This window comes from Oncorhynchus masou, unplaced genomic scaffold, assembly GCF_036934945.1.
Source record: "Oncorhynchus masou masou isolate Uvic2021 unplaced genomic scaffold, UVic_Omas_1.1 unplaced_scaffold_892, whole genome shotgun sequence".
NCBI classification, from domain to species: domain Eukaryota; kingdom Metazoa; phylum Chordata; class Actinopteri; order Salmoniformes; family Salmonidae; genus Oncorhynchus; species Oncorhynchus masou.
In genome coordinates, this window is record NW_027015388.1 from 245,001 (window position 1) to 271,500 (window position 26,500).

A 26,500-nucleotide genomic window follows, 5' to 3' on the forward strand; every position below is an offset into this window, starting at 1 on the left:
AGAGAGAGCTAGAGAGAGAGAGAGAGAGAGGGAAAGTCCAGAGAAATACACCAACTAATGCATGTAGGGCAGAATTGGGCCGTTTTCCGGTAATAATGAAAATACAGAAAAGATCCTTAAAATTTTGGCTACATCTGAATTCAAGTCCAAATTCAAGTCTGCAATTTAAATCACTTCAAACCCAAGAGCTGAGCCCAGAAACGAGCCCTCTCAGTCAGCTGGTGTTGGATCTCACCAACCAAGCTGACACTAGCACTGCTTTAAAAGAAAGAATTCCAATAAGCAAAATCATGAACCAATCAAAGGAATCATATTTACAACATTGGAAAAATGAAACAAAATCCCAAAGCCGACTACATTGCTATCTGACCCTAAACAGAGAATATGAATTGGCTGGTTATCTCTACTCTGTCAGAGATACGAAGCAGAGACAGATCCTTACCAAGTACAGGCTGAGTGACCACCGATTGGCAATAGAAACCGGCAGACATAAAAAGACATGGCTACCCAAAGAGGAGCGTGTATGTGGTCACTGCATAACAGGGGAGGTAGAGACAGAGATGCACTTTCTCCTTTACTGTGATAAATATTTCTCACAAAGAGATTCATTATTCACAGAAATGACTACACATATTCCAAATTTTTACAAATTGAACCCAGAGGAAAAACTAAGAATACTCATGGGCGAAGGAGCAATGGTTCCTCTTGCAGCCAAATATGTCTTTTCCTGCCATAGCCTGAGGGACACTGAATAATAACATCTGCATAGTAAACAGTAACTTACTTATTATTGTTATTATTGTTATTACTCTTACTACTTCTGTTTATCATTCCAAATGTGGGTGGTAATGGTAGTGATAACAGTTTAGTGATGGTAGTAGTAGTCGTAGTAATGATGATTGTAGTTGTAGTACTGATATAAAGGAGAAGATGACCGTTATTTAGTTATAAGTTAGTTATAGTTTCATTTTCCATGATTTGATTTTATATTTATTACATTTCTACTATTGACTGTTACCATTTTATTGTTATTATTGTTGTATTTAATTTTGTATTACTATTTACTACCATTTTATATTTTATATTTGCTATCATTTATAATTTTGTTACAATGTATATTGTATACATTGTTGCTTTGGCAATATTGACACAATGTTTTTTCATGCCAATTAAGCAGCTTGAATTTAAATTTGAATTTGAGAGAGAGAGAGAGATAGAGATAGAGAGAGAGCTAAAGAGAGAGAGAGAGAGAGAGATAAAGAGAGAGAGAGAGAGCTAAAGAGAGAGAGAGAGCTAAAGAGAGAGAGAGAGAGAGAGAGAGGGCTAAAGAGAGAGAGAGAGCTAGAGAGAGAGAGAGAGAGCGAGAGAGAGAGAGAGAGAGGGAGAGAGCTAAAGAGAGAGAGAGAGCTAAAGAGAGAGAGAGAGCTAGAGAGAGAGATAGAGAGAGAGATAGCTAGAAAGAGAGAGAGCTAGAAAGAGAGAGAGCTAGAGAGAGAGATAGAGAGAGAGATAGCTAGAAAGAGAGAGAGCTAGAAAGAGAGAGAGCTAGAAAGAGAGAGAGCTGGAGAGACTGTATCTAATGCAGTACGCATTTTTTTTTAGTTTCGTTTAGTTAGTGCTAGTTCAGAACTTCTGGCTAAAAAGTACTCAAAGTACCGTAGAATCTCTTTAAGAGATTTGACTTGATGATATTTTTACACTTCCTAAACAGCTTTTCTTTGTTCACGCCCATTCAACATTGTTCACGCCCATTCAACATTGATCACGCCCATTCAACATTGTTCACGCCCATTCAACATTGTTCACGCCCATTCAACATTGTTCACGCCCAGTTAAACCTTAGCCCCACCCACAGATGTAAACCTCAAGGCAGGAGCCTCGTTTAAACCCTGCTCAAATTCAAGGCAGCAATGCTTTTGAGAACTGCAGCAAAGATTACCTACACGCTTGAGCAGGAAAACCCCCATTCTGTTACAGACTCGAACCTGTGACATGACAAACCAATCAGAAGTGTCTCTCCACCCTATTACCTCAGCCAATAATGACTAGCCAGGAAGGACACTTTTTTTTTCTCCCTGCAATAGATCAGTGCTTTCTCCTTGGCTAAATTAGGCACGTAATTGCACATTTTAATTCATATTATTAACGGATCCCAGACCAGTTTATAATTAAATGAAAGTTAATTATGATCAAAAATGCATTTCTGCAAAAAAAATAAAATAATATATAAATATATTCTTACTGCTCGACTGCAAAGTGGGAACTGGTGTCAAACGCCTCAGATCCTGTAACTGATCTCAAGTGTTATGAGTTACAAAACGGACAGGGTCGAAATCTAGAAATCCCGGTTGAAAGATTCTTGGATTCAGCAGGAAATGAGCATTAAATCCAGGCTTTCTAGAGAACATGGGGAATTTTAGGGAAGTTACTGGATGTTTGTTTGTTATAACCCTAGGTATGGCTCTATAATAAGGACATTGTAATGTATATACTGTCTCAGTTACTGTTGCTATGGAGATTCCCGTGGTGTCATCATTTGATGGGTTTCCGTGACACCGGTGTAGTGCTGTGGGTTGCTTCTGTAACTAAGGAGTTTGCATGTATAGTGAGGTGGGTTGGGATGTTGTTGCTAGGCTGTAGTGGAGTATTCTGGGATGCTGTTGCTATGCAGCGTTAAGGTGTAGTGTACTGTAGTAATATACGGGTTGAATGCACAGGGATCCATGGTGACTGTGTGTGTGTCCTGCGTGTGTGTGTGTGTGTGTGTGTGTGTGTGTGTGTGTGTGTGTGTGTGTGTGTGTGTGTGTGTGTGTGTGTGTGTGTGTGTGTGTGTGTGTGTGTGTGTGTGTGTGTCCTGTGTGTGTGTCTTGTGTGTGTGTCCTGAGTGTGTGAATTTCCTGAACTATAAAACACAGAGTGGATTATAATGTTTCAGAGAAGACCTAACGCAGACACAGGGGCTTGCATACACACACACACACACACACACACACACACACACACACACACACACACACACACACACACACACACACACACACACACACACACACACACACACACATACACAAACAAGGGGCTTCTTACATAATACTATCCAAACAATGAGTCTGTAACACTTTTTTTCTCTCTCTCTCTCTCTCTCTCTCTCTCTCTCTCTCTCTCCTCTCTCTCTCTCTCTCTCTTTTCTCTCATCCTCTCTCTCTCTCTCTCTCTCTCTCTCTCTCTCTCTCTCTCTCTCTCTCTCTCCTCTCTCTCTTTTCTCTCCTCCTCTCTCTCTCTCTGTCTGTCTCACTCCACACTCTTTTCTCTCCTCTCTCTCTCTCTCTCTCTTTCTGTCTCTCTGTCTCTCTCTCTCCTCACTCTCTTTTCTCTCCTCTCTCTCTCTCTCTCTCTCTTCTCTCTCTCTCTCTGTCTCTCTTCTCTCTCTCTCTCTCTTCTCTCTCTCTCTCTCTAGGTCTGTGGATAACTCTCCATACTACCATGCCAGACCCCCCACCTTCCCATTCAATCCGAAGACGACACCCATCACCCCACACACACCCACAGAGAAGGGAAGAACATTCCATCCTCTCTTCCCTCCATCCCTCCATCACCCCTTCAAACACACTTCTGAACTCCTGCGAACTACTACCCCTCTCCCAGTCCCTTCCTGGATCATTCTCCTCCCATCTCATTCGCTGTGCCTGCCCCACCCCCGGCACATCCCCTGCTTTCCCGGCTCTCTATTGGCTGACGTTGGTCACATGCTGCTGCCTGCTGCCCTCTCTGATTGGTGCAGGGGAGACATGGGACGTGGTCGCAGTGTGTCCATTCCACTGCGTCTGTCGGAACCTGTCGGACTCTCTGAGCACGCTCTGTGCAGATAAAGGCCTCCTATTTGTTCCCCCGAATGTCGATCGACGAACCGTCGAGCTCCGATTGGCTGATAACTACATCACAGAAGTGGGCGGGGCTGACTTCGCCAACATGACCGGATTGGTTGATTTGACTCTATCCCGGAACACTATCCACTCCATCCGACCAATGACGTTCTCCGATCTGGAGAGCTTGCGGAGTTTGCATCTGGACGGTAACCGCTTGACGACGCTGGGACCGAGGGACCTGTTGGGATTGGTCAATCTGCAGCACCTCATCGTCAACGGTAACCAGCTGACCAGGGTGTCGGCAGAAGCGTTCAATGATTTGTTATTGACGTTGGAGGATCTGGACCTGTCTTACAATAACCTCAGATGGTGAGGAGACGTAGAGGACCAAGTCTTTACACACCGACTCATTCAAGGTTTTTTTTTAAATATATACTATATACTATTTCTACATTGTAGAATAATAGTGAATACATCAAAACTATGAAATAACACATATGGAATCATGTAGTAACCAAAAAAAGTGTTAATTAAATAAATAAAAAATTTAAATATATTGAACATTCTTCAAAATAGCCACCTTTTACCAGGATGACAGCTTGGCATTCTCTCAACCAGTTTCATGAGGTAGTCAACTGGAATGCATTTCAATTAACAGATGGGCCTTGTTAAAAGTAAATTTGTGGAATTTCTTTCCTTCTTAATTCATTTGAGCCAATCAGTTGTAGTGTGACTGTCACGCCCTGGTCGATATATATTGTGTTTGTCTTTATTTTTTTGGTCAGGCCAGGGTGTGACATGGGTTTTTGTGGTGTGTTTTGTCTTGGGGGTGTCTAGCATAGTCTATGGCTGCCTGAGGCGGTTCTCAATCAGAGTCAGGTGATTTTCGTTGTCTCTGATTGGGAACCATATTTAGGCAGCCATCTTCTTTGAGTATTTTGTGGGTGATTGTTCCTGTTTGTGTTCACCAGATAGGCTGTATAGGTTTTCACGTTCGTTCTTTGTTTTGTTTGTTATTTCATGTCTAGTTCATTTTATTAAAGAACATGAATAACCACCACGCTGCATTTTGGTCCACTTCTCTTCCACCAGACGAAAGCCATTACAGTGACAAGGCAGGGGTGGTAAACAGAAGATAGATTGATTTGGTAAAAGACTTGGTAAAAGACCAAGTCTATATTATGACAAGAACAGCTCAAATAAGCAAAGACAAATGACAGTCCATCATTACTTTAAGACATGAAGGTCAGTCAATCCAGAATATTTCAAGAACTTTGAAAGTTTCTTTAAGTGCAGTCACAAAAACCATCAAGCACTACGAGGAGGATAAGTATATTGGCCTCAGAAATTGCAGCCCAAATAAATGCTTCACAGAGTTCAAGTAACAGACACATCTCAACATCAGCTGTTCAGAGGAGACTGTGTGAATCAGACCTTAGTGGTCGAATTGCTGCAAAGAAACCACTACTAAAGGACACCAATAAGAAGAAGAGACTTGCTTGGGCCAGTAAACATGAGCAATGAACATGAAACCAGTGGATATCTGTGCTTTGGTCAAATGAGTCCAAATTTGAGATTTTGAATTCACCAATTTGTAAGTCGCTCTGGATAAGAGCGTCTGCTAAATGACTTAAATGTAAATGAAATGTAAAATATGTAGGAACTTCTTCAAGACTGCTGGAAAAGCATTCCAGGTGAAGCTGGTTGAGAGAATGTCACGAGTGTGCAAAGCTGTCATCAAGGCAATAGGTGGCTACTTTCAAGAATCACCAATATAAAATATATATTTTTCAATGTAGAAAACAGTACAAATAAAGAATAAACCTTGAATGAGTGTCCAAACATTTGACTGCTACTGTATATTTTGGGCTGATTTTTTTGCTGTGCAATAGTCTATGATGTCTGGCATTCTTTGCACTACGTTTTTTGCTATAGCAACAGTCTGTGATGTCAGTATAGAAAATTATATTTATACAGAGAAAACACAAGGTCATTACTTTCAAACAGTCCATAATGTCATAATTGACAGTGCAATGAAAGTTATTACAAAAGATTCTGCCGAAGACCTATGTTCCCCTCGTAATGTTGACTTTGAAGGCTTCTGCAGAGTCAAATAAACGAGCTGTCCGTGGGAGTCGATCCAGAACATGGCCTGTCTCCACACCCTGAACAACATATGACTGTTAATAACCTCTCCCTCCGCTATGGTAGGGTTCCGTGGGAGTCGATCCAGAACATGGCCAGTCTCCACACCCTGAACCTGGATCATAACCTGATAGACCACATCGCAGAGGGATGCTTTGGAGGGCTGTACAAGCTGGCTCGTCTGGATATGACCTCTAATAGGCTGAGGACCCTGCCACCTGACCCCCTGTTCGCCAGGTAGGTCACCGTAGCAACCCCACCCCTCCAGAGTTCAGAGGTTGCTGGTTCAAGTCTTGGACTGGGCAATGAAAGATTGTGACTGAACTGGTAAAGACAGTAGACACATTATATGTACTCAACGTGTGTGCCTTACCCGATAACACCATGCTGATAGCAACTCTAGGGTCGTGGGTTTGATTCCAGCTGCGGCCAGCCACTGATACTAAAATGTAAACATAAGTTAATAACGTAACGTAAGTTGCTTTGATACTGATGGCTGATAAACAGAAACCAACGATCCAAACATCCCTGAAGGATTTGTTGGGTTTCTACATGAGTGAAGCTGAAGCTGTGTAAATATTTAATTGGGGATGCTTTTGGAAGAGTCATAATTCATTAACTTCTTGTTGCTGTTGCCGTATGAGAGTAGGCTAAGTAGGTTAGGCGAAACTAGTTAGTAAATTAGTAAATTAGTAAACTGAACTGTCAAATTACTTGCTTATTACAAATGACTCATTATTTTAGAATTATGTTCCAGGTCTCAGACGGGAGCCATCAGTCCCACTCCCTACAACAGCGTCATCAGTCTGAACTTCGGAGGGAACCCGCTACACTGTAACTGTGAGTTGTTATGGTTACGCAGGCTGGTCCGAGAGGATGACATGGAGACCTGCGCCACGCCCCCTCACCTGGCCGGCAGGTAAAACAGATGACAGTGTCTTTGTCCGATTCCGTTTGTTCATTACCGTGAGCTCTGATTCCTAACTCCACCAGGATGAAGATAGTCATGATAATAGATTCTATTCAGATGTTTAAATAGAGCGATATAGATATTGTGTCTCTCAGTGAATGTTAGAGTTAACCGTTCTTCTCTCTCCATCTCACCTGTCCAGGTATTTCTGGTCCATCCTTGAGGAGGAGTTCACCTGTGAGCCGCCCCTCATCACCAGACACACCCACAAGCTCTGGGTCCTGGAAGGTCAAAGGGCAACCCTGAAATGCAGAGCCATTGGCGACCCTGAACCAATCATCCATTTCGTCTCCCCCGATGATCGGATTGTGGCGAATTCCAGCCGGACGACATCGTCCCGGAACGGAACGTTGGATCTCTTCGTTACGGTTGCTAGGGATGACGGAGAGTACACGTGCATAGCGATAAACGCTGCTGGGGAGGCTACCGCAACGGTGGATCTAAATATCATCCTGTTGCCGAATCGGAATGGGAATGTGAACGTTCCAGGGAATGTGACGGCTACTGGGAATGCTGGGAATTCTAATGGAAAAATTCAGGGTTCTTCGGACATTGCCACTGGAAAAAGTGTGAATTCCGAAGTTGACAATGGAGGGAACACAAGAGACACGGAAGAGAGGAGAGGAGAGGAGGGAGAGGGGGATGAGGAGGGTGGTGTGGTGGAGGAGGATGGAGGGATTAGGATAGAGGAAGAGGAGGAGGAAGAAGAGGAGAGGATGGTTGGGATACAGGGAGTCACTTCTACTTCAGCACAGGTACGATGGGACCTGGGCCAATCAGCTGGAGCTTACCTGGTATGGATGTTTCAGATACAGTACAACTGTACAGCCGATGAGACACTGGTGTACAGGTGAGTCTACTTGCGTTTACCTGAGTTTACCTGAGTCTACCTGAGTCTACCTGCGTTTACCTGAGTTTACCTGAGTCTACCTGCGTTTACCTGAGTTTACCTGAGTCTACCTCAGTCGACCTGCGTTTGCCTGAGTCTACCTGAGACTACCTGAGTTTACCTGAGTCTACCTGCGTTTACCTGAGTGAACCTGAGTCTACCTCAGTCGACCTGCGTTTGCCTGAGTCTACCTGAGTCTACCTGAGTTTACTTGAGTTTACCTGAGCCTACCTGAGTCTACCTGAGTTTACCTGAGTCTACCTGTGTTTACCTGAGTCTACCCAAGTTTACAATACACATTTGACATCTTGAATCCACCTTACACACCTACACCTGACCTCTCTACAACAATACACCTGACGACACTGACCTATGACCTCTACACTTCTCACAGCCCAGCCTGGTCTCATAGACTAGACGTAAAGTTAGTATGAAATCTTACGTTTGGTATGGTTACGTAAGGGATAACCCTTACCCTAACCCTAATGTTTGCTAAAGCAGGGTGGCTGGGATAGAGTACAATGCAAACGTCTGGCAACCCAGAAGGTTGTGAGTTTGAATGTCATCACGGACAACTTTAGCATTTTAGCTAATTAGCAACTTTTCAACTACTTACTACTTTTAAGCTACTTTGCAACTACTTAGCATGTTAGCTAACACTTACCCTAACATGAACCATTATAGCTAACACTTCCCCTAACCCTAACCTTACCCATTATAGCTAACCCTTCCCCTAACCTTAACCATTATAGCTAACCCTTCCCCTAACCTTAACCATTATAGCTAACCCTTACCCTAACCTTAACCATTATAGCTAACCCTTCCCCTAACCCTAAGCTTAACCATTATAGCTAACCCTTGCCCCAACCATAACCATATCAATTATAGCTAACCCTTACCCTAACATTTTCAATGATAGCTAACCCTTACCCTAACCTTAACCATTATAGCTAACCCTTTCCCTAACCCTAACCTTAACCATTATGGCTAACCCTTTCCCTAACCCTAACCTTAACCATTATAGATAACCCTTCCCCTAACTCTAACCTTATCCATTTCAGCAAACCCTTCCCCTAACCCTAACCTTATCCATTGTAGCTAACCCTTCCCTAACCCTATCCTTATCCATTATAGCTAACCCTTCCCCTAACCCTATCCTTATCCATTGTAGCTAACCCTTCCCTAACCCTATCCTTATCCATTATAGCTAACCCTTCCCCTAACCCTATCCTTATCCATTATAGCTAACCCTTCCCCTAACCCTATCCTTATCCATTATAGCTAACCCTTCCCCTAACCCTAACCTTATCCATTATAGCTAACCCTTACCCTAACCCTAACCTTAACCATTATAGCTAACCCTTACCCTAACCCTAACCTTAACCATTATAGCTAACCCTTCCCTTTACCCTAACCTTAACCATTATTGCTAACCATTCCTTTAACCCTAACCTTAACCATTATAGCTAACCATTCCACTAACCCTAGCCTTATCCATTATAGCTAACCCCTACCCTAGCCTTATCCATTATAGCTAACCCTTCCCCTAACCCTAACCTTAACCATTATAGCTAACTCCTACCCCTACCCTAGCCTTATCCATTATAGCTAACCCTTCCCCTAACCCTAACCTTAACCATTATAGCTAACCCCTACCCTAACCCTAACCTTAACCATTATAGCTAACCCTTCCCCTAACCTTAACCATTATAGCTAACCCTTCCCCTAACCTTATCCCTTATAGCTAACCTTTCCCTAACCTTAACCATTATAACTAACCCCTAACGTAACCCTAACCTTAACCATTATAGCTAACCCTTACACTAACCCTAACCTTAACAATTATAGCTAACCCTTCCCCCTAACCTTAACCATTATAGATAACCCTTACCCTAACCCTAACCTTAACCATTATAGCTAACCCTTCCCTTTACCCTAACCTTAAACATTATAGCTAACCATTCCCTTAACCCTAACTCTTTTAGGTAACCATTCCTCTAACCCTGATTCTTTTAGGTAAACGTTCCTCTAACCCAGACTCTTTTAGGTAACCATTCCTCTAACCCAGACTCTTTTAGGTAAACATTCCTCTTACCCTGACTCTTTTAGCTAACCCTTACTCTAACCCTGACTCTTTTGGCTAACCCTTAACCTAACCCTGACTTTTATAGCTAACCCTTACCCTAACCCTGACTTTTATAGCTAACCCTTACCCTAACCTGACTTTTATAGCTAACCCTTACCCTAACCTGACTTTTATAGCTAACCCTTACCCTAACCCTGACTTTTATAGCTAACCCTTACCCTAACCTTAACCTTAACCATTATAGCTAACTGTATCATATGAAATCAAAACATACCTTACAAAACTTAACATATCATACTAAATGGAGTGTCTCATATTAAATTACAGAATAATACAAAATGATCTGAGACCAGGTCGCACAGCTACACCTGACATTATGGGAAGGTCATATGCAGGATTTAAGCACAGCGAGAATATTCGGAGGAGAGAGAAGGAAGAGAGGATGAGGATGGAAGAGTTTGACAGGAAGACCCTCAAGGGACAAAGAGTAAGGAAGTCTGAAGGATGGCTTAAACTACAGAGTCAATACATATGTCACAACCTATCAGATACACACAGAGACAGAGACACCTCAGAGATAGAGGGAGTGAAGAGGGAATAGAGAGAGAAAAGATTAGAGAAAAAATATAATGGAGGTAGAGAGATCAGAAAGATGAACATGAAAATGGCAATTATATCCTTCTTGTCTTTACCATAAGAACATTATCTTATTATCTTCTCTCTCTCTGTCTCTGTCTCTCTCTGTCTCTCTGGGTCATATCTGTCTTTAAGCTCTCTCTCTATTCTCTCTCTCTCTCTCTGTCTCTCTCTCTCTCTCTCTCTGGAAGAGTCTTCTCTCTGTCTCTCTCTCTCTGTCTGGGACTCTCTCTGTCTCTCTCTGTCTGTCTCTCTCAGAGTCAATACTCTGTCACAACCTATCTCTCTCTGTCTCTCTCTCTGTCTCTCATCAGAGATCTCTCTGTCTCTCTCTGTCTCTCTCTCTGTCTCTGTCTCTGTCTCTGTCTCTCTCTGTCTCTCTCTGTCTCTCTCTCTCTCTCTCTCTCTCTCTCTCTCTCTTCTCTCTATTATCTTCTCTCTCTCTGTCTCTGTCTCTGTCTCTGTCTCTCTCTCTCTCTCTCTCTCTCTGTCTCTCTCTCTCTCTCTCTCTCTGTCTCTCTCTCTCTGTCTCTCTCTCTCTCTCTCTGTCTCTCTCTCTGTCTCTCTCTCTCTGTCTCCCTCTGTCTCTCTCTCTCTGTCTCACTCAATTCATTTCAATTCTCTCACTTTGTTTCTCTCTCTCTCTCTCTCTCTCTCTCTGTCTCTCTCTCTGTCTCTCTCTCTCTGTCTCTCTGTCTCTCTCTCTGTCTCTCTGTCTCTGTCTCTCTCTCTCTCTCTCTCACTCTCTTTCACTCTCTGTCTCTCTCTCTCTTTTCTCTCTCTCTGTCCATTTAGCGGCCTCTCTCGATGGTCAGGCAATGTACACTTAATCTGTACATATTATGTCATTGGGGGAAAATGTCCATAGGGGGAGAATGAGGTTAAGTAAGTGAATGTTGGGGGGAGGAGACCTGGAGGGCAGATGGTTTGCTCCCAGTGGTGCGTTCGGCTGCATGTATCACCCTCTGAGGCGCCTTGCTGTACTCTGCGGTGGTCCAGAGAGCAGGTGAAACACACAACAGGGCAGTTTGGGCCAGAGAACATCCAGGAAGTCTGCACAGCATCAGGAGTTGCTCACGGGGCTCTGTAACAATCCTCCTCAATTCTGATTGGTCAGCTCTTCTCAAACCCTAGGACAAGCATACAAAAATAAAGAATAGATTGAGACACCAGGGCTGTTTCTACGTGGGTAAAAAGACAAGGGGACATATCAAGCTGGTGTCGTATCAAGCTGGTGCTCTAGGGTTCATGGGTTCATCTTCCTCAGGGCCACCTCGTCATGTCCCGTCTCCAGGGTTCATCTTCCTCAGGGCCACCTCGTCATGTCCCGTCTCCAGGGTTCATCTTCCTCAGGGCCACCTCGTCATGTCCCGTCTCCAGGGTTCCTCTTCCTCAGGGCCACCTCGTCATGTCCCGTCTCCAGGGTTCATCTTCCTCAGGGCCACCTCGTCATGTCCCGTCTCCAGGGTTCATCTTCCTCAGGGCCACCTCGTCATGTCCCGTCTCCAGGGTTCCTCTTCCTCAGGGCCACCTCGTCATGTCCCGTCTCCAGGGTTCCTCTTCCTCAGGGCCACCTTGTCCTGTCTCCAGAGTTCATCTTCCTCAGGGCCACCTCATCATGTCCCGTCTCCAGGATTCCTCTTCCTCAGGGCCACCTCGTCATGTCCCGTCTCCAGGATTCCTCTTCCTCAGGGCCACCTCGTCATGTCCCGTCTCCAGGGTTCATCTTCCTCAGGGCCACCTCGTCATGTCCTGTCACCAGGGTTCCTCTTCCTCAGGGCCACCTCGTCATGTCCCGTCTCCAGGGTTCATCTTCCTCAGGGCCACCTCGTCATGTCCTGTCACCAGGGTTCCTCTTCCTCAGGGCCACCTCGTCATGTCCCGTCTCCAGGGTTCATCTTCCTCAGGGCCACCTCGTCATCTCCCGTCTCCAGGGTTCCTCTTCCTCAGGGCCACCTCGTCATGTCTCAGGGTTCATCTCCTCAGGGCCACCTCGTCATGTCTCGTCTCCAGGGTTCCTCTTCCTCAGTGCCACCTTCCTGTCACCAGGGTTCCTCTTCCTCAGGGCCACCTCGTCATGTCCCGTCTCCAGGGTTCCTCATCTCCAGTTGATTCCAACCTACAGCATATATCCAATACAGTTTATGAAATCAATTGAGGCGTTATACACCTACTTCAAACCCTAGCAAACTAATGCAGCATTGTTATATCCGACACAATATCACCGATTATTTTACCAGACTCACAACATTTTCCTTTCTAACCGTGCCACCAAATGTTTGGTAAAGTGAACAGGCTTTAGCGAATACTGTAGCGTCATGGAACAATGTTGTTTAAAAAACAAACCTTTAGAGGCCTACAAAACTATGATTTAGGTCGTATGCCAAGTGAACCGAATCACACGGGACAGCTAAGGAGGACACTCTGTCCCTTTGTTCCTTCGCCCTGTATTCTCTCTCCATTGGATGCAATATATCACGGTGACAACCAGATGGCTTTTTATTGTGAAGGCTGCTATCCTACTCAAAGTATAATCCTTGGGAGGAGAAAGAAATGGCCCCCGTTACTAGTTTTCTAGGCTACAGCTGACCAGAGGCACTGCACCTGAGGTCGGCAGGCACCACGATTCAACTTGGTGGTCGTTAGCATTAGCTTCTTCAGCCCACAACTTGGTGGTCGTTAGCATTAGCTTGTTCAGCCCACAACTTGGTGGTCGTTAGCATTAGCTTGTTCAGCCCACAACTTGGTGGTCGTTAGCATTAGCTTGTTCAGCCCACAACTTGGTGGTCGTTAGCATTAGCTTGTTCAGCCCACAACTTGGTGGTCGTTAGCATTAGCTTGTTCAGCCCACAACTTGGTGGTCGTTAGAATTAGCTTGTTCAGCCCACAACTTGGTGGTCGTTAGCATTAGCTTGTTCAGCCCACAACTTGGTGGTCGTTAGCATTAGCTTGTTCAGCCCACAACGCGGTTTATGTGTAAAGTGAAGGCAGTCAATCGCCCCCCCCACAAAAAAAATAATAAATATGTCTCATCTTCTGAACTCTGAACTCTCTGTAGTAGTGCTGGAAACACAACGGTCACGAATCTGCGCTCTATTCTCTCTCTCTGGCAATCAGCCTATAACCACAATACGCTCTCTGTGATGTTGTTCAAGGTCGCACAGCTGGATATTTAGGAGCAATTTAGAGCCGACCGAAAATTGCTTTGGTTAAGTTGAGCTAACTAGCTAGCTAGCAAACGTTAGCATGCAGGTGACTATCCTTGTCTGCAGGGCAGATTGATGTGTGACCAGACTCGCTCGGGTTGAAAGGTTCTCCTGAATCACTCTTTGTATCTTTCAGCTGTGAATTTCACCCAGTAGATATGGGAGTTTAACAAAATTGGGTTTGTTTTCTAATTCTGTGTGGATCTGTGTAATCTGAGGGAAATATGTGTCTCTAATATGGTCATACATTTGGCAGGAGGTTAGGAAGTGCAGCTCAGTTTCCACCTCATTTTGACAAATAGCATTCTAGTTTGCTTTTTTTGTTGATTTTTTTCCAATTTGTCAATTAATTATCTTTTTGTTTTCTCATGATTTGGTTGGGTCTAATTGTGCTGTTGTCCTGGGGCTCTGTGGTGTGTGTTTGTGTTTGGGAACTGAGCTCCAGGACCAGCTTGCTTAGGGGACTCTTCTCCAGGTTCATCTCTCTGTAGGTGATGGCTTTGTTGGGGAAGGTTTGGGAATCGCTTCCTTTTAGGTGGTTGTAGAATTTAACAGCTCTTTTCTGGATTTTGATAATTAGTGGGTATCGGCCTAATTCTGCTCTGCGTTATTTGGTGTTCTACGTTGTACACGGAGGATAGTTTTGCAGAATTCTGCATGCAGAGTCTCAAATTGGTGTTTGTCCCATGTAGCGAATTTCTGGTTGGTGAGCGGACCCCAGACCTCACAACCGTAAAGGGCAATGGGCTTAGGGTTCTATAACTAATTCAAGTATTTTTAGCCAAATCCTGATTGGTATGTTCTTTTTGATGGCATAGAATTCTCTCTCTCTCTCTCTCTCTCTCTCTCTCTCTCTCTCTCTCTCTCTCTCTCTCTCTCTCTCTCTCTCTCTCTCCCTCTCTCTCTCTCTCTCTCTGTCTCTCTCTCTCTCTCTCCCTCTCCCTCTCTCTCTCTCTCTGTCTCTCTCTCCCTCTCTCTCTCTCTCTCTCTGTCTGTCTCTCTCTCTCTCTCTCTCTCTCTCTCTCTCTCTTCAATTCTTCAATTCAAGGGCTTTCTTGGCATGCCATGTATCATGTCTGCAGTCAGGCTATAATATATAAAGGAAATAAACAATAAAAAATAACAGTAGACATCACACATACAGAAGTTTCAAAACAATAAAGACATTAAAATGTCATATAAACTGATATTATTTTGTTTTTACAATAAATGGTAAAGGACACAAGATAAAATAAATAAGCATAGATATGTGTTGTATTTTTAGATTGTTCTTCATATGTCTGATATTATTTTGTTTGTGAATTTCTTTTTTGTAAATAACATTTTAATTCTTTGTGGAAAATCTGAAAATATGTCTCTCTAAAAATACATTGGGCAGGAGGTTAAGCTCAGTTCTCTTTTGTGGGCATAAACCTGTCTTCTCTTGAGAGCCATGTCTGAACAAATACGGCCTTTCTCAATAGACCAAGGCTATGCTCGCTGAGTCTGTACAAAGCTTTCCTTAATTTTGGGTCAGTCACAGTGGTCAGGTATTCTGCAATAATGTTTACTTTTTTAATTTAACCAGGCAAGCCAGTTAAGATCAAATTATTTTTTTTTCAATGAATAGTGGTTTAACTGTGCTTGTCATGGGGCTCTGTAGGGTGTGTTTGTGAACAGGCGCCAGGACAACAGTTTATCCTTGTCATGGCTTTGTTGTGGAATTAATCAACCTTTCAGGTGGTTATAGTTTAACTGCTCTTTTCTGGATTTTGATAATTAGTGGGTATCGGCCTAATTCTGCTCTGCATGCATTATTTGGTGTTCTACGTTGTACACTGAGGATATTTTTGCAGAATTCTGCGTGCAGAGTCTCAATTTGGTGTTTGTCCCATTTTGTGAAGTCTTGGTTGGTGAGCTACCCTGACCTCACAACCATAAAGGGCAATGGGCTCTATGACTGATTCAAGTAACCACTAATTGGTATGTTGAAATTTATGTTCTTTTGACCCTTCTTGCCCCTCTCAGATCTCTAACCACTGGAAGTTACCTGTGGCGCTGATGTTTAGGCCAAGGTATAACCACTAGGGCAACAGTGTCTAGATGGAATTTGTATTTGTGGTCCTGGTGACTGGACCTTTTTGGAACACCATTATTTTGGTCTTACCTTTACTGTCAGGGCCTCTGACAGAATCTAATAAGATCTAGGTGCTGCTGTACCCTCCTTGGTTGGTGACAGAAGCTCATCAACCACATTTGACTTCAGATTCTAGTAGGGTGAGGCCTGCTGCAGACTTTTCTACACTCTGATATATATGTTGAAGAGGGTAGGGCTTAAGCTGCATCCCTGTCTAACCCCACGACCCTGTGTGAAGAAATGTGTGTGTTTTTGCCAATTTTAACCGCACACTTGTTGTTTGTGTACATGGATTTTATGATGTCGTATGTTTTACCCCCAACACCACTTTCCAACAGTTTGTATAGCAGACCCTCATGCCAAATTGACACTTTTTTGAAATCAACAAAGCATGAGAAGACTTTGCCTTTGTTTTGGTTTGTTTGGTTGTCAATTAGGGTGTGCAGGGTGAATACATGGTCTGTTGTACTAATTTGGTAAAAAGCCAATTTGACATTTGCTCAGTACATTGTTTTCATTGAGGAAGTGTACACTGCTGTTAATGATAATGCAGAGGATTTTCCCAAGGTTACTGTTGACGCATATTCCACGGTAGTTATTGGGGTCAAATTTGTCTCCATTTTTGTGGATTGGGGTGATCAGTCCTTGGTTCCAAATATTGGGGAAGATGCCAGAGCTAAGGATGATGTTAAAGAGTTTTAGTATAGCCAATTGGAATTTGTTGTCTGTATATTTGATCATTTCATTGAGGATACCATCAACACCACAGGCCTTTTTGGGTTGGAGGGTTTTTATTTTGTCCTGTAACTCATTCAATGTTATTGGAGAATCCAGTGGGTTCTGGTAGTCTTTAATAGTTGATTCTAAGATCTGTATTTGATCATGTATATGTTTTTGCTCTTTATTCTTTGTTATAGAGCCAAAAAGATTGGATTCCATTTTGGATAGATAATTCTTCGTGTTGTTGTTTGTTTAGTGTTTTCCAATTTTCCCAGAAGTGGTTAGAGTCTATGGATTCTTCAATTACATTGAGCTGATTTCTGACATGCTGTTCCTTCTTTTTCCTCTGTATTGTTTTAGTGATTCACCATAGTGAAGCGTAGACTCAGGTTTTCCGGGTCTCTATGTTTTTGGTTGGACAGGTTTCTCAATTTCTTTCTTAGAATTTTGCATTCTTCATCAAACCATTTGTCATTGTTGTTAATTTTCTTCGGTTTTCTATTTGAGATTTTTAGATTTGATAGGGAAGCTGAGGCAAATATACTGTTAAGATTTTCTACTGCCAAGTTTACACCTTCACTATTGCACTGGAACGTTTTACCACTTGAATTTGTTGTTGCCTAATTGTTTTTTGGTAGGTTTCCAAACTGCATTCCTTCCATCTATAGCATTTCTTAATGTTACTCAGTTCCTTTGGCTTTGATGCTACCCTTAAAGGCTACCCTGCCACCTCTACACTCTAACCACTAGGCTACCCTGCCACATCTACACTCTAACCACTAGGCTACCCTGCCACCTCTACACTCTAACCACTAGGCTACCCTGCCACCTCTACACTCTAACCACTAGGCTACCCTGCCACATCTACACTCTAACCACTAGGCTACCCTGACACATCTACACTCTAACCACTAGGCTACCCTGCCACCTCTACACTCTAACCACTAGGCTACCCTGCCCCCTCTACACTCTAACCACTAGGCTACCCTGCCACATCTACACTCTAACCACTAGGCTACCCTGCCACCTCTACACTCTAACCACTAGGCTACCCTGCCACATCTACACTCTAACCACTAGGCTACCCTGCCACATCTACACTCTAGCCACTAGGCTACCCTGCCACCTCTACACTCTAACCACTAGGCTACCCTGCCCCCTCTACACTCTAACCACTAGGCTACCCTGCCCCCTCTACACTCTAACCACTAGGCTACCCTGCCACATCTACACTCTAACCACTAGGCTACCCTGCCACATCTACACTCTAACCACTAGGCTACCCTGCCACCTCTACACTCTAACCACTAGGCTACCCTGCCCCCTCTACACTCTAACCACTAGGCTACCCTGCCACATCTACACTCTAACCACTAGGCTACCCTGCCCCCTCTACACTCTAACCACTAGGCTACCCTGCCACATCTACACTCTAACCACTAGGCTACACTGCCACATCTACACTCTAACCACTAGGCTACCCTGCCACCTCTACACTCTAACCACTAGGCTACCCTGCCCCCTCTACACTCTAACCACTAGGCTACCCTGCCACATCTACACTCTAACCACTAGGCTACACTGCCACATCTACACTCTAACCACTAGGCTACCCTGCCACCTCTACACTCTAACCACTAGGCTACCCTGCCACCTCTACACTCTAACCACTAGGCTACCCTGCCACATCTACACTCTGATCACTAGGCTACCCTGCCACATCTACACTCTGATCACTAGGCAACCCTGCCACATCTACACTCTAACCACTAAGCTACACTGCCACATCTACACTCTAACCACTAGGCTACCCTGCCACATCTACACTCTGATCACTAGGCTACCCTGCCACATCTACACTCTGATCACTAGGCAACCCTGCCACATCTACACTCTAACCACTAAGCTACACTGCCACATCTACACTCTAACCACTAAGCTACACTGCCGCCTCTACACTCTAACCACTAAGCTACACTGCCGCCTCTACACTCTAACCACTAAGCTACACTGCCGCCTCTACACTCTAACCACTAAGCTACACTGCCGCCCCAAAATAATGGTACGCAAGCGAAAAAATACCAACCTGAAAATAAATGATGATGTCACAGTATTTCAAATCAAATTTCAAATCAAATGTATCTTTATAGCCCTTCTTACATCAGCTGATATATCAAAGTGCTGCACAGAAACCCAGCCTAAAACCCCAAACAGCAAGCAATGCAGGTGTAGAAGCACGGTGGCAAGGAAAACCTCCCTAGAAAGGCCAAAACCTAGGAAGAAACCTAGAGAGGAACCAGGCTATGAGGGTTGGCCAGTCCTCTTCTGGCTGTGCCAGGTGGAGATTATAACAGAACATGGCCAAGATGTTCAAATGTTCATAAATGACCAGCATGGTCAAATAATAGTAATCACAGTGAACAGGTCAGGGTTCCATAGCCGCAGGCAGAACAGTTGAAACTGGAGCAGCAGCAGGTGGACTGGGGACAGCAAGGAGTCATCAGGCCAGATAGTCCTGAGGCATGGTCCTAGGGCTCAGGTCCTCCGAGAGAGAAAGAAAGAATTAGAGAGAGCGTACTTAAATTCACACAGGACACCGGATAAGACAGGAGAAATTCTCCAGATATAACAAACTGACCCTAGTCGCCCGACACATAAACTACTGCAGCATAAATACCAACACAGATAAACTACTGCAGCATAAATACTGGAGGCTGAGACAGGAGGGGTCAGGAGACATTTTGTCCCCATCCGATGACACCCCCGGACAGGGCCAAACAGGAAGGATATAATCCCACCCACTTTGTCAAAGCACAGCCCCTACACCACTAGAGGGATATCTTCAACTTACCATCCTGAGACAAGGCCGAGTATAGCCCACAAAGACCTCCGCCACGGCACAACCCAAGAGGGGGGCGACAATCCAGACAGGAAGACCACGTCAGTGACTCAACCCACTCAAGTGACGCACCCATGGGAGTGATCAAATCGGTGCTATATCCGGGTAGCCGGAAAGTAAATGTCTGATTTTTGCAATGTTACGTAGATGGAAAAAAGCTGTCCTTAAAACAGTCTTGAAACAGTCTTGATATGTTCATCAAGAGAGATCAGGGTCCAGAGTAACGCCGAGGTCCTTCACAGTTTTATTTGAGACGACTGTACAACCAACAAGATTAATTGTCAGATTCAACAGAAGATCTCTTTGCTTCTTGGGACCTAGAACTAGCATCTCTGTTTTGTCCGAGTTTAAAAGTAGAAAGTTTGCAGCCATTCACTTCCTTATGTCTGAAACACAGGCTTCTAGCGAGGGCAATTTTTGGGGCCTCACCATGTTTCATTGAAATGTACAGCTGTGTGTCATCCGCATAGCAGTGAAAGTTAACATTATGTTTTCGAATGACATCCCCAAGAAGTAAAATATATAGTGAAAACAATAGTGGTTCAAAAACGGAACCTTGAGGAACACCGACATTTACAGTTGATTTGTCAGAGGACAAACCATTCACAGAGACAAACTGATATCTTTCCGACAGATAAGATCTAAACCAGGCCATAACGTGTCCGTGTAGACCAATTTGGGTTTCCAATCTCTCCAAAATAATGTGGTGATTGATGGTATCAAAAGCAGTACTAAGGTCTAGGAGCACGAGGAAGATGCAGAGCCTCAGTCTGACGCCATTAAAAGGTCATTTACCACCTTCACAAGTGCCGTCTCAGTGCTATGATGGGGTCTAAAACCAGACTGAAGCATTTCGCATACATAATTAGTCTTCATTGTTTGTCTTCAGGAAGGCAGTGAGTTGCGGCGCAACAGCTTTTTCAAAAAAAAATTGAGAGGAGATTCGATATATCACTATCTCTTTAAATATTGGCAGGAATGGAGGAAGTCTTTATCCTAGTGAGATTGCTCAGGCAAACACCGGCATGTTTAGTTTGCCCAACCTAGGTCGAGGCACAGACACGGTCTCAATGGGGATAGCTGTGCTGACTACACTGACTGTGCTAGTGGCAGACTCCACTAAGCTGGCAGTCTGGCTAACAGACTGTTGCCTGGCCTGCACCCTATTTCATCGTGGAGCTAGGGGAGTTAGAGCCCTGTCTATGTTCTTAGATAAGATGAGAGCACCCCTCCAGCTAGGATGGAGTCCATCACTCCTCAACAGGCCAGGCTTGGTCCCAAAAAGAGGGCCAATTATCTACAAATTCTATCTTTTGGGAGGGGCAGAAAACAGTTTTCAACCAGCAATTAAGTTGTGAGACTCTGCTGTAGAGCTCATCACTTCCCCTAACTGGGAGGGGACCAGAGACTCTGCTGTAGAGCTCATCACTTCCCCTAACTGGGAGGGGACCAGAGACTCTACTGTAGAGCTCACCACTCCCCCTAACTGGGAGGGGGCCAGAGACTCTGCTGTAGAGCTCACCACTCCCCCTAACTGGGAGGGGGCTAGAGACTCTGCTGTAGAGCTCACCATTCCCCCTAACTAAGAGCTCATCTGGGAGGGGACCAGAGACTCTGCTGCTGTAGAGCTCATCACTCCCCCTAACTGGGAGGGGAGAGACTCAGAGCCATTCCCCCTAACTGGGAGGGGCTGCCAGGGAGACTCTGCTGTAGAGCTCATCACTCCCCCTAACTGGGAGGGGGCTCTGCTGTAGAGCTCATCACTCCCCCTAACTGGGAGGGGGCTCTGTGTAGAGCTCACCACTCCCCCTAACTGGGAGGGGGCTAGAGACTCTGCTGTAGAGCTCACCATTCCCCCTAACTGGGAGGGGGCCAGAGACACATTTATCTAGCTATTTACACACTGAAGATATGTTGCGCTTGGTGACCTCTGACTGTTTCATCCTAACATCGTTGGTGCCGACGTGGATAACAATATCCCTATACTCTCTACACTCACCAGTTTTAGCTTTAGCCAGCACCATCTTCAGATTAGCCTTAACGTCGGTAGCCCTGCCCCCTGGTAAACAGTGTATGATCGCTGGATGATTTGTTTTAAGTCTAATACTGTGGGTAATGGAGTCGCCAATGACTTGTGATTTCAATTTGTCAGAGCTAATGGTGGGAAGCTTCGGCGTCTCAGACCCCGTAACGGGAGGAGTAGAGACCAGAGAAGGTTCGGCCTCTGACTCCGACTCGCTGCTTAATGGGGAAAACCGGTTGAAAGTTTCTGTCAGCTGAATGAGCGACACCGGTTGAGCGTTCCTACAGCATTTCCTTCCAGAAACCGTGAGAAAGTTGTCCAGCTGCGGGGACTGTGCCAGGGGATTTATACTACTATCTGTACTTACTGTTGGCACAGACGCTGTTTCATCCTTTCCTACACTGAAATGACCCTTGCCTAACGATTGCGTCTGAAGCTGGGCTTGTAGCACAGCTATCCTCACAGTAAGGCGATCGTTCTCCTGTATATTGTGAGTACAGCGACTGCAATTAGAAGGCATCATGTTAATGTTGCTACTTAGCTTCGGCTGCTGGAGGTCCTGACAAACCACATCCAGATAAAGCATCATGTTAATGTTACTACTTAGCATGTCCAGATAAAAAGCATCATGTTAATGTTACTACTTAGCTTCGGCTGCTGGAGGTCCTGACGAACCACGTCCAGATAAAGCATCATGTTAATGTTACTACTTAGCTTCGGCTGCTGGAGGTCCTGACGAACCACGTCCAGATAAAGCATCATGTTAATGTTACTACTTAGCTTCGGCTGTTGGAGGTCCTGACGAACCACGTCCAGATAAAGCGTCCTGAGTAAAAACTTTGAATGAAAAAAATTGGAGTGAGGAAAAACTAAAAATATAAACGGTAATTAAAAACTAAAAACCGTAAAGTTGTCAGCTAGCAAAGTAAGGTTAGCAACAAAATGCACAGCAGCATGTAAACAAGTCTGCAAGTTGTGGCTGGAAATGAGAATTCTTTCTACTGATTTGCCTCAATCTTGGTAAAATAGTGTTATCATATAATTCATGTTCAATAAAGTCCAGTCTTCTTAAAAGCTAAACATGTCTAATTCAGAGTTGTTAGGTAAGATCTTATGGTCGAAACCAGATTGACATTTCAGAGGCCAAAAGGTTCAATCAGATTTACAAAAGTCTCCGGATTTTTTGCTATTCTGCACATTAGGTTTTTTTAGGGGTTATGAATGAAGAATTCACAAGAAAACAGTTCTGAGATCTGGGATGACTTTGATGCTCAATATCTCAGAACTATGTCTTGCGCAGATTAAACCCTAAAGTCATGAATTCACAAGTCACTTGAGACCAGCTCCTTTTCAGACCTTGTTCCACACAGCTCCTGTTCAGACCTTGTTCCACACAGCCCCTGTTCAGACCTTGTTCCACACAGCTCCTGTTCAGACCTTGTTCCACACAGCTCCTGTTCAGACCTTGTTCCACACAGCTCCTGTTCAGACCTTGTTCCACACAGCTCCTGTTCAGACCTTGTTCCACACAGCTCCTGTTCAGACCTTGTTCCACACAGCTCCTGTTCAGACCTTGTTCCACACTGCTCCTGTTCAGACCTTGTTCCACACAGCTCCTGTTCAGACCTTGTTCCACACAGCTCCTGTTCAGACCTTGTTCCACACAGCTCCTGTTCAGACCTTGTTCCACACAGCTCCTGTTCAGACCTTGTTCCACACAGCTCCTGTTCAAACCTTGTCCCACACAGCTCTTTTTCAGACCTTGTTCCACACAGCTCCTGGCCAATGCCTTTTCAAAATTGAAACCATATCATTTTAATTACATTGAAGTGTCGAGGGAGAGTACAATTGGCATGCTGACTGCAGGAATGTATCCCAGAGTTGTTGCCAGATAATTTCATGTTAATTTCTCTACCCTAGATTACCTCCGACAACGTTTTGGAGCATTTCGCAATACATCCAACCGGCCTCACGCCCGCAGAACCACGTGTAACCGTGCCCACCCAGCACCTCCACTTCCGACTTCTTTGCGTCTGCACAGCCCAGTGCGTCCTGCGCCCCCCCAGTGCGTCCTGCGCCCCCCAGTGGGTGGGCCTATGCCCCCCATGGCCCGCCCATGGCTGCACCCCTGCCAAGTCATGTGAAATTCATAGACTGGGGCCCGATACATGTATTTATATGGTCTAATTTCCCTACATGACCTGTATCTCAGTAAACTCTCTGTAAATGTAGCACGATGCATTCATATTTTTGTTCACTATATATACCAATGTATATCCAGCATGTACATATGCCAATATAGGCAGGAGCTTCTAGGACAGATTGGATGTTTCTAGGACAGATTGGATGTTTCTAGGACAGATTGGATGTTTCTAGGATAGATTGGATGTTTCTAGAACAGATTGGAGGTTTCTAGGGCAGACTGGTAGTTTCTAGGACAGATTTGATGTTTCTAGAACAGACTAGATGTTTCTAGGATAGATTGGATGTTTTTTGGACAGATTGGATGTTTCTAGAACAGATTGGATGTTTCTAGGACATATTGGATGTTTCTAGAACAGACTGGATGTTTCTAGGATAGATTGGATGTTTTTTGGACAGATTGGTTGCACAATCAGTTTCTATGTTACGACTATATTGTTTATATGCTACTACTGTACTGTTTCTATGCTACCACTATATTGTTTATATGTTAGTACTATACTATTTATATGTTTCTAACTGTAGTGTTAAGGCCCGAGGAGGTTTGTGGTATATGGCCCATAGACTGCGGGCTGTTCGCAACACGGAGAGACACAACCCTTAGCCTCAGTCTATGGACCATATATCACAAACCGCTGAGGTGCCTTACTGCTGTTATAAACTGGTTGCCAAGGTAATTAGAGCAGTACAAATACAAGTGTTGTAGTATTCGTGATATACTGTCTGATATACCACAGCTGTGTCGTGGACATTTCCTGTATTACCAAATCATGAGAGAGCAAACCACACACAAGTCAGAGTTATATCATAAAGTCCATATTTAATTATATGAGCTTCACCATAGTGCTGTGACTCTCAGATCAATTGAATTCTCTGAGAGTGCTTACAAAACAATTCTTAGTATCATTTATAGCCAAGACACACCCATCTCAAATCACATGACAAATAACAGATCTTAGGAACATTACACAAAAGGAAGATTTACTTGAAAGAGGAGTATCCCATTATTGTTCAGTTTGGTCTCCTAAATGAAGTTCTTTAATTTTTTACCCCTTTTTCATGATATCCAATTGTTTTAGTAGCTACTATCTTGTCTCATCGCTACTGTACGGTTTCGGGAGAGCAGAAGGTTGAAAGTCATGCGTCCTCCGATACACAACCCAACCAAGCCGCACTCCCGGTCGTGGCCGGTTGAGGCAGAGCCTGGGCACGAACCCAGGGTCTCTGGTAGAGCTGCAGTACAGCGCCCTTAACCACTGCGCCACCCGGGAGGCCTAAACAAAGTTCTTATCTCGTTCTTGGTACCACTTAGGACCAAAACTTTTACCTCATCCAATGGCATATATCAATTGTCAATTCTAGATACTCCCATCTCAAATACACCCCCTCCTGGACAAGATCAGAAAAGACAGAGAGCCTGCTAGGTCCTAGGTCATATACTAGGTCAAGATAAGGGAAACCTCAGAGAGGACATGTAATAGTTACAGACACATTCCCATAAGAAGACAAGCCTGACCTCCCTCTCTCTGGGGCCCAAGTAACTTTGCCCACATAAGCATCATTATGTAAATAAAACATCTTATTTATCAATGTTAACTAACTAATTCTGATTCTGCTACCACAGCTGTCGGCCAATCAAAATTCAGGGCTCAACCCCACCCCCCCAGTTTCTAATACTGCTTAAATGATAACAGAACTTTCATGAGTTTCTTCAAAAAACTGAAGGAACTTACGACTCTGGTCAAGATTGAGCCCACTGGCTGGATCGTAGAAGGTCATGTAATCTACAGAGAAGATTGAGCCCACTGGCTGGATCGTAGAAGGTCATGTAATCTACAGAGAAGATTGAGCCCACTGGCTGGATCGTAGAAGGTCATGTAATCTACAGAGAAGATTGAGCCCACTGGCTGGATCGTAGAAGGTCATGTAATCTACAGAGAAGATTGAGCCCACTGGCTGGATCGTAGAAGGTCATGTAATCTACAGAGAAGATTGAGCCCACTGGCTGGATCGTAGAAGGTCATGTAATCTACAGAGAAGATTGAGCCCACTGGCTGGATCGTAGAAGGTCATGTAATCTACAGAGAAGATTGAGCCCACTGGCTGGATCGTAGAAGGTCATGTAATCTACAGAGAAGATTGAGCCCACTGGCTGGATCGTAGAAGGTCATGTAATCTACAGAGAAGATTGAGCCCACTGGCTGGATCGTAGAAGGTCATGTAATCTACAGAGAAGATTGAGCCCACTGGCTGGATCGTAGAAGGTCATGTAATCTACAGAGAAGATTGAGCCCACTGGCTGGATCGTAGAAGGTCATGTAATCTACAGAGAAGATTGAGCCCACTGGCTGGATCGTAGAAGGTCATATAGTCTATAGAGAAGATTTAGAGAAGATAGTATGTGATTACTGTAAGTAGGGCAGTTCATGCATTCATATTTCCATATTAGGAAATCATTTTTCTAAGGAGTGCTCTTACCTCGAGGTTGTCTGACTGCTGTGAACAATGAACAGTCTCTTTTTCTATTGGCAATTATTATGTCTTCACAGAAACTCCTGTTCTGACCAAGACATTTTCATTCTGTTTCAGTCATTCATTAAATATTATATTCATTATGGTGTACACACGCACACGCACACACACACACACACACACACACACACACGCGCGCGCGCACATGCACGTACATGCACGCACACACACACACATGCACGCACACACGCACGCACACACGCACACACA

The 26,500-nt window shown here is 44.3% G+C and overlaps 1 protein-coding gene across 1 annotated transcript in view; it reads left to right on the top strand.

Moving 5' to 3' along the window:
• LOC135538021 (uncharacterized) overlaps window positions 1-26,500 on the top strand; it is a 102,795-nt gene that overhangs the window by 57,477 nt on the left and 18,818 nt on the right. Inside the window, exons 3-6 of the mRNA XM_064964012.1 lie at window positions 3,458-4,235; window positions 6,078-6,248; window positions 6,769-6,930; window positions 7,124-7,831. Coding sequence (XP_064820084.1) covers window positions 3,484-4,235; window positions 6,078-6,248; window positions 6,769-6,930; window positions 7,124-7,831 — 1,793 coding nt within the window. The 5' untranslated portion in view covers window positions 3,458-3,483. The remainder of the gene's footprint in view (window positions 1-3,457; window positions 4,236-6,077; window positions 6,249-6,768; window positions 6,931-7,123; window positions 7,832-26,500) is intronic.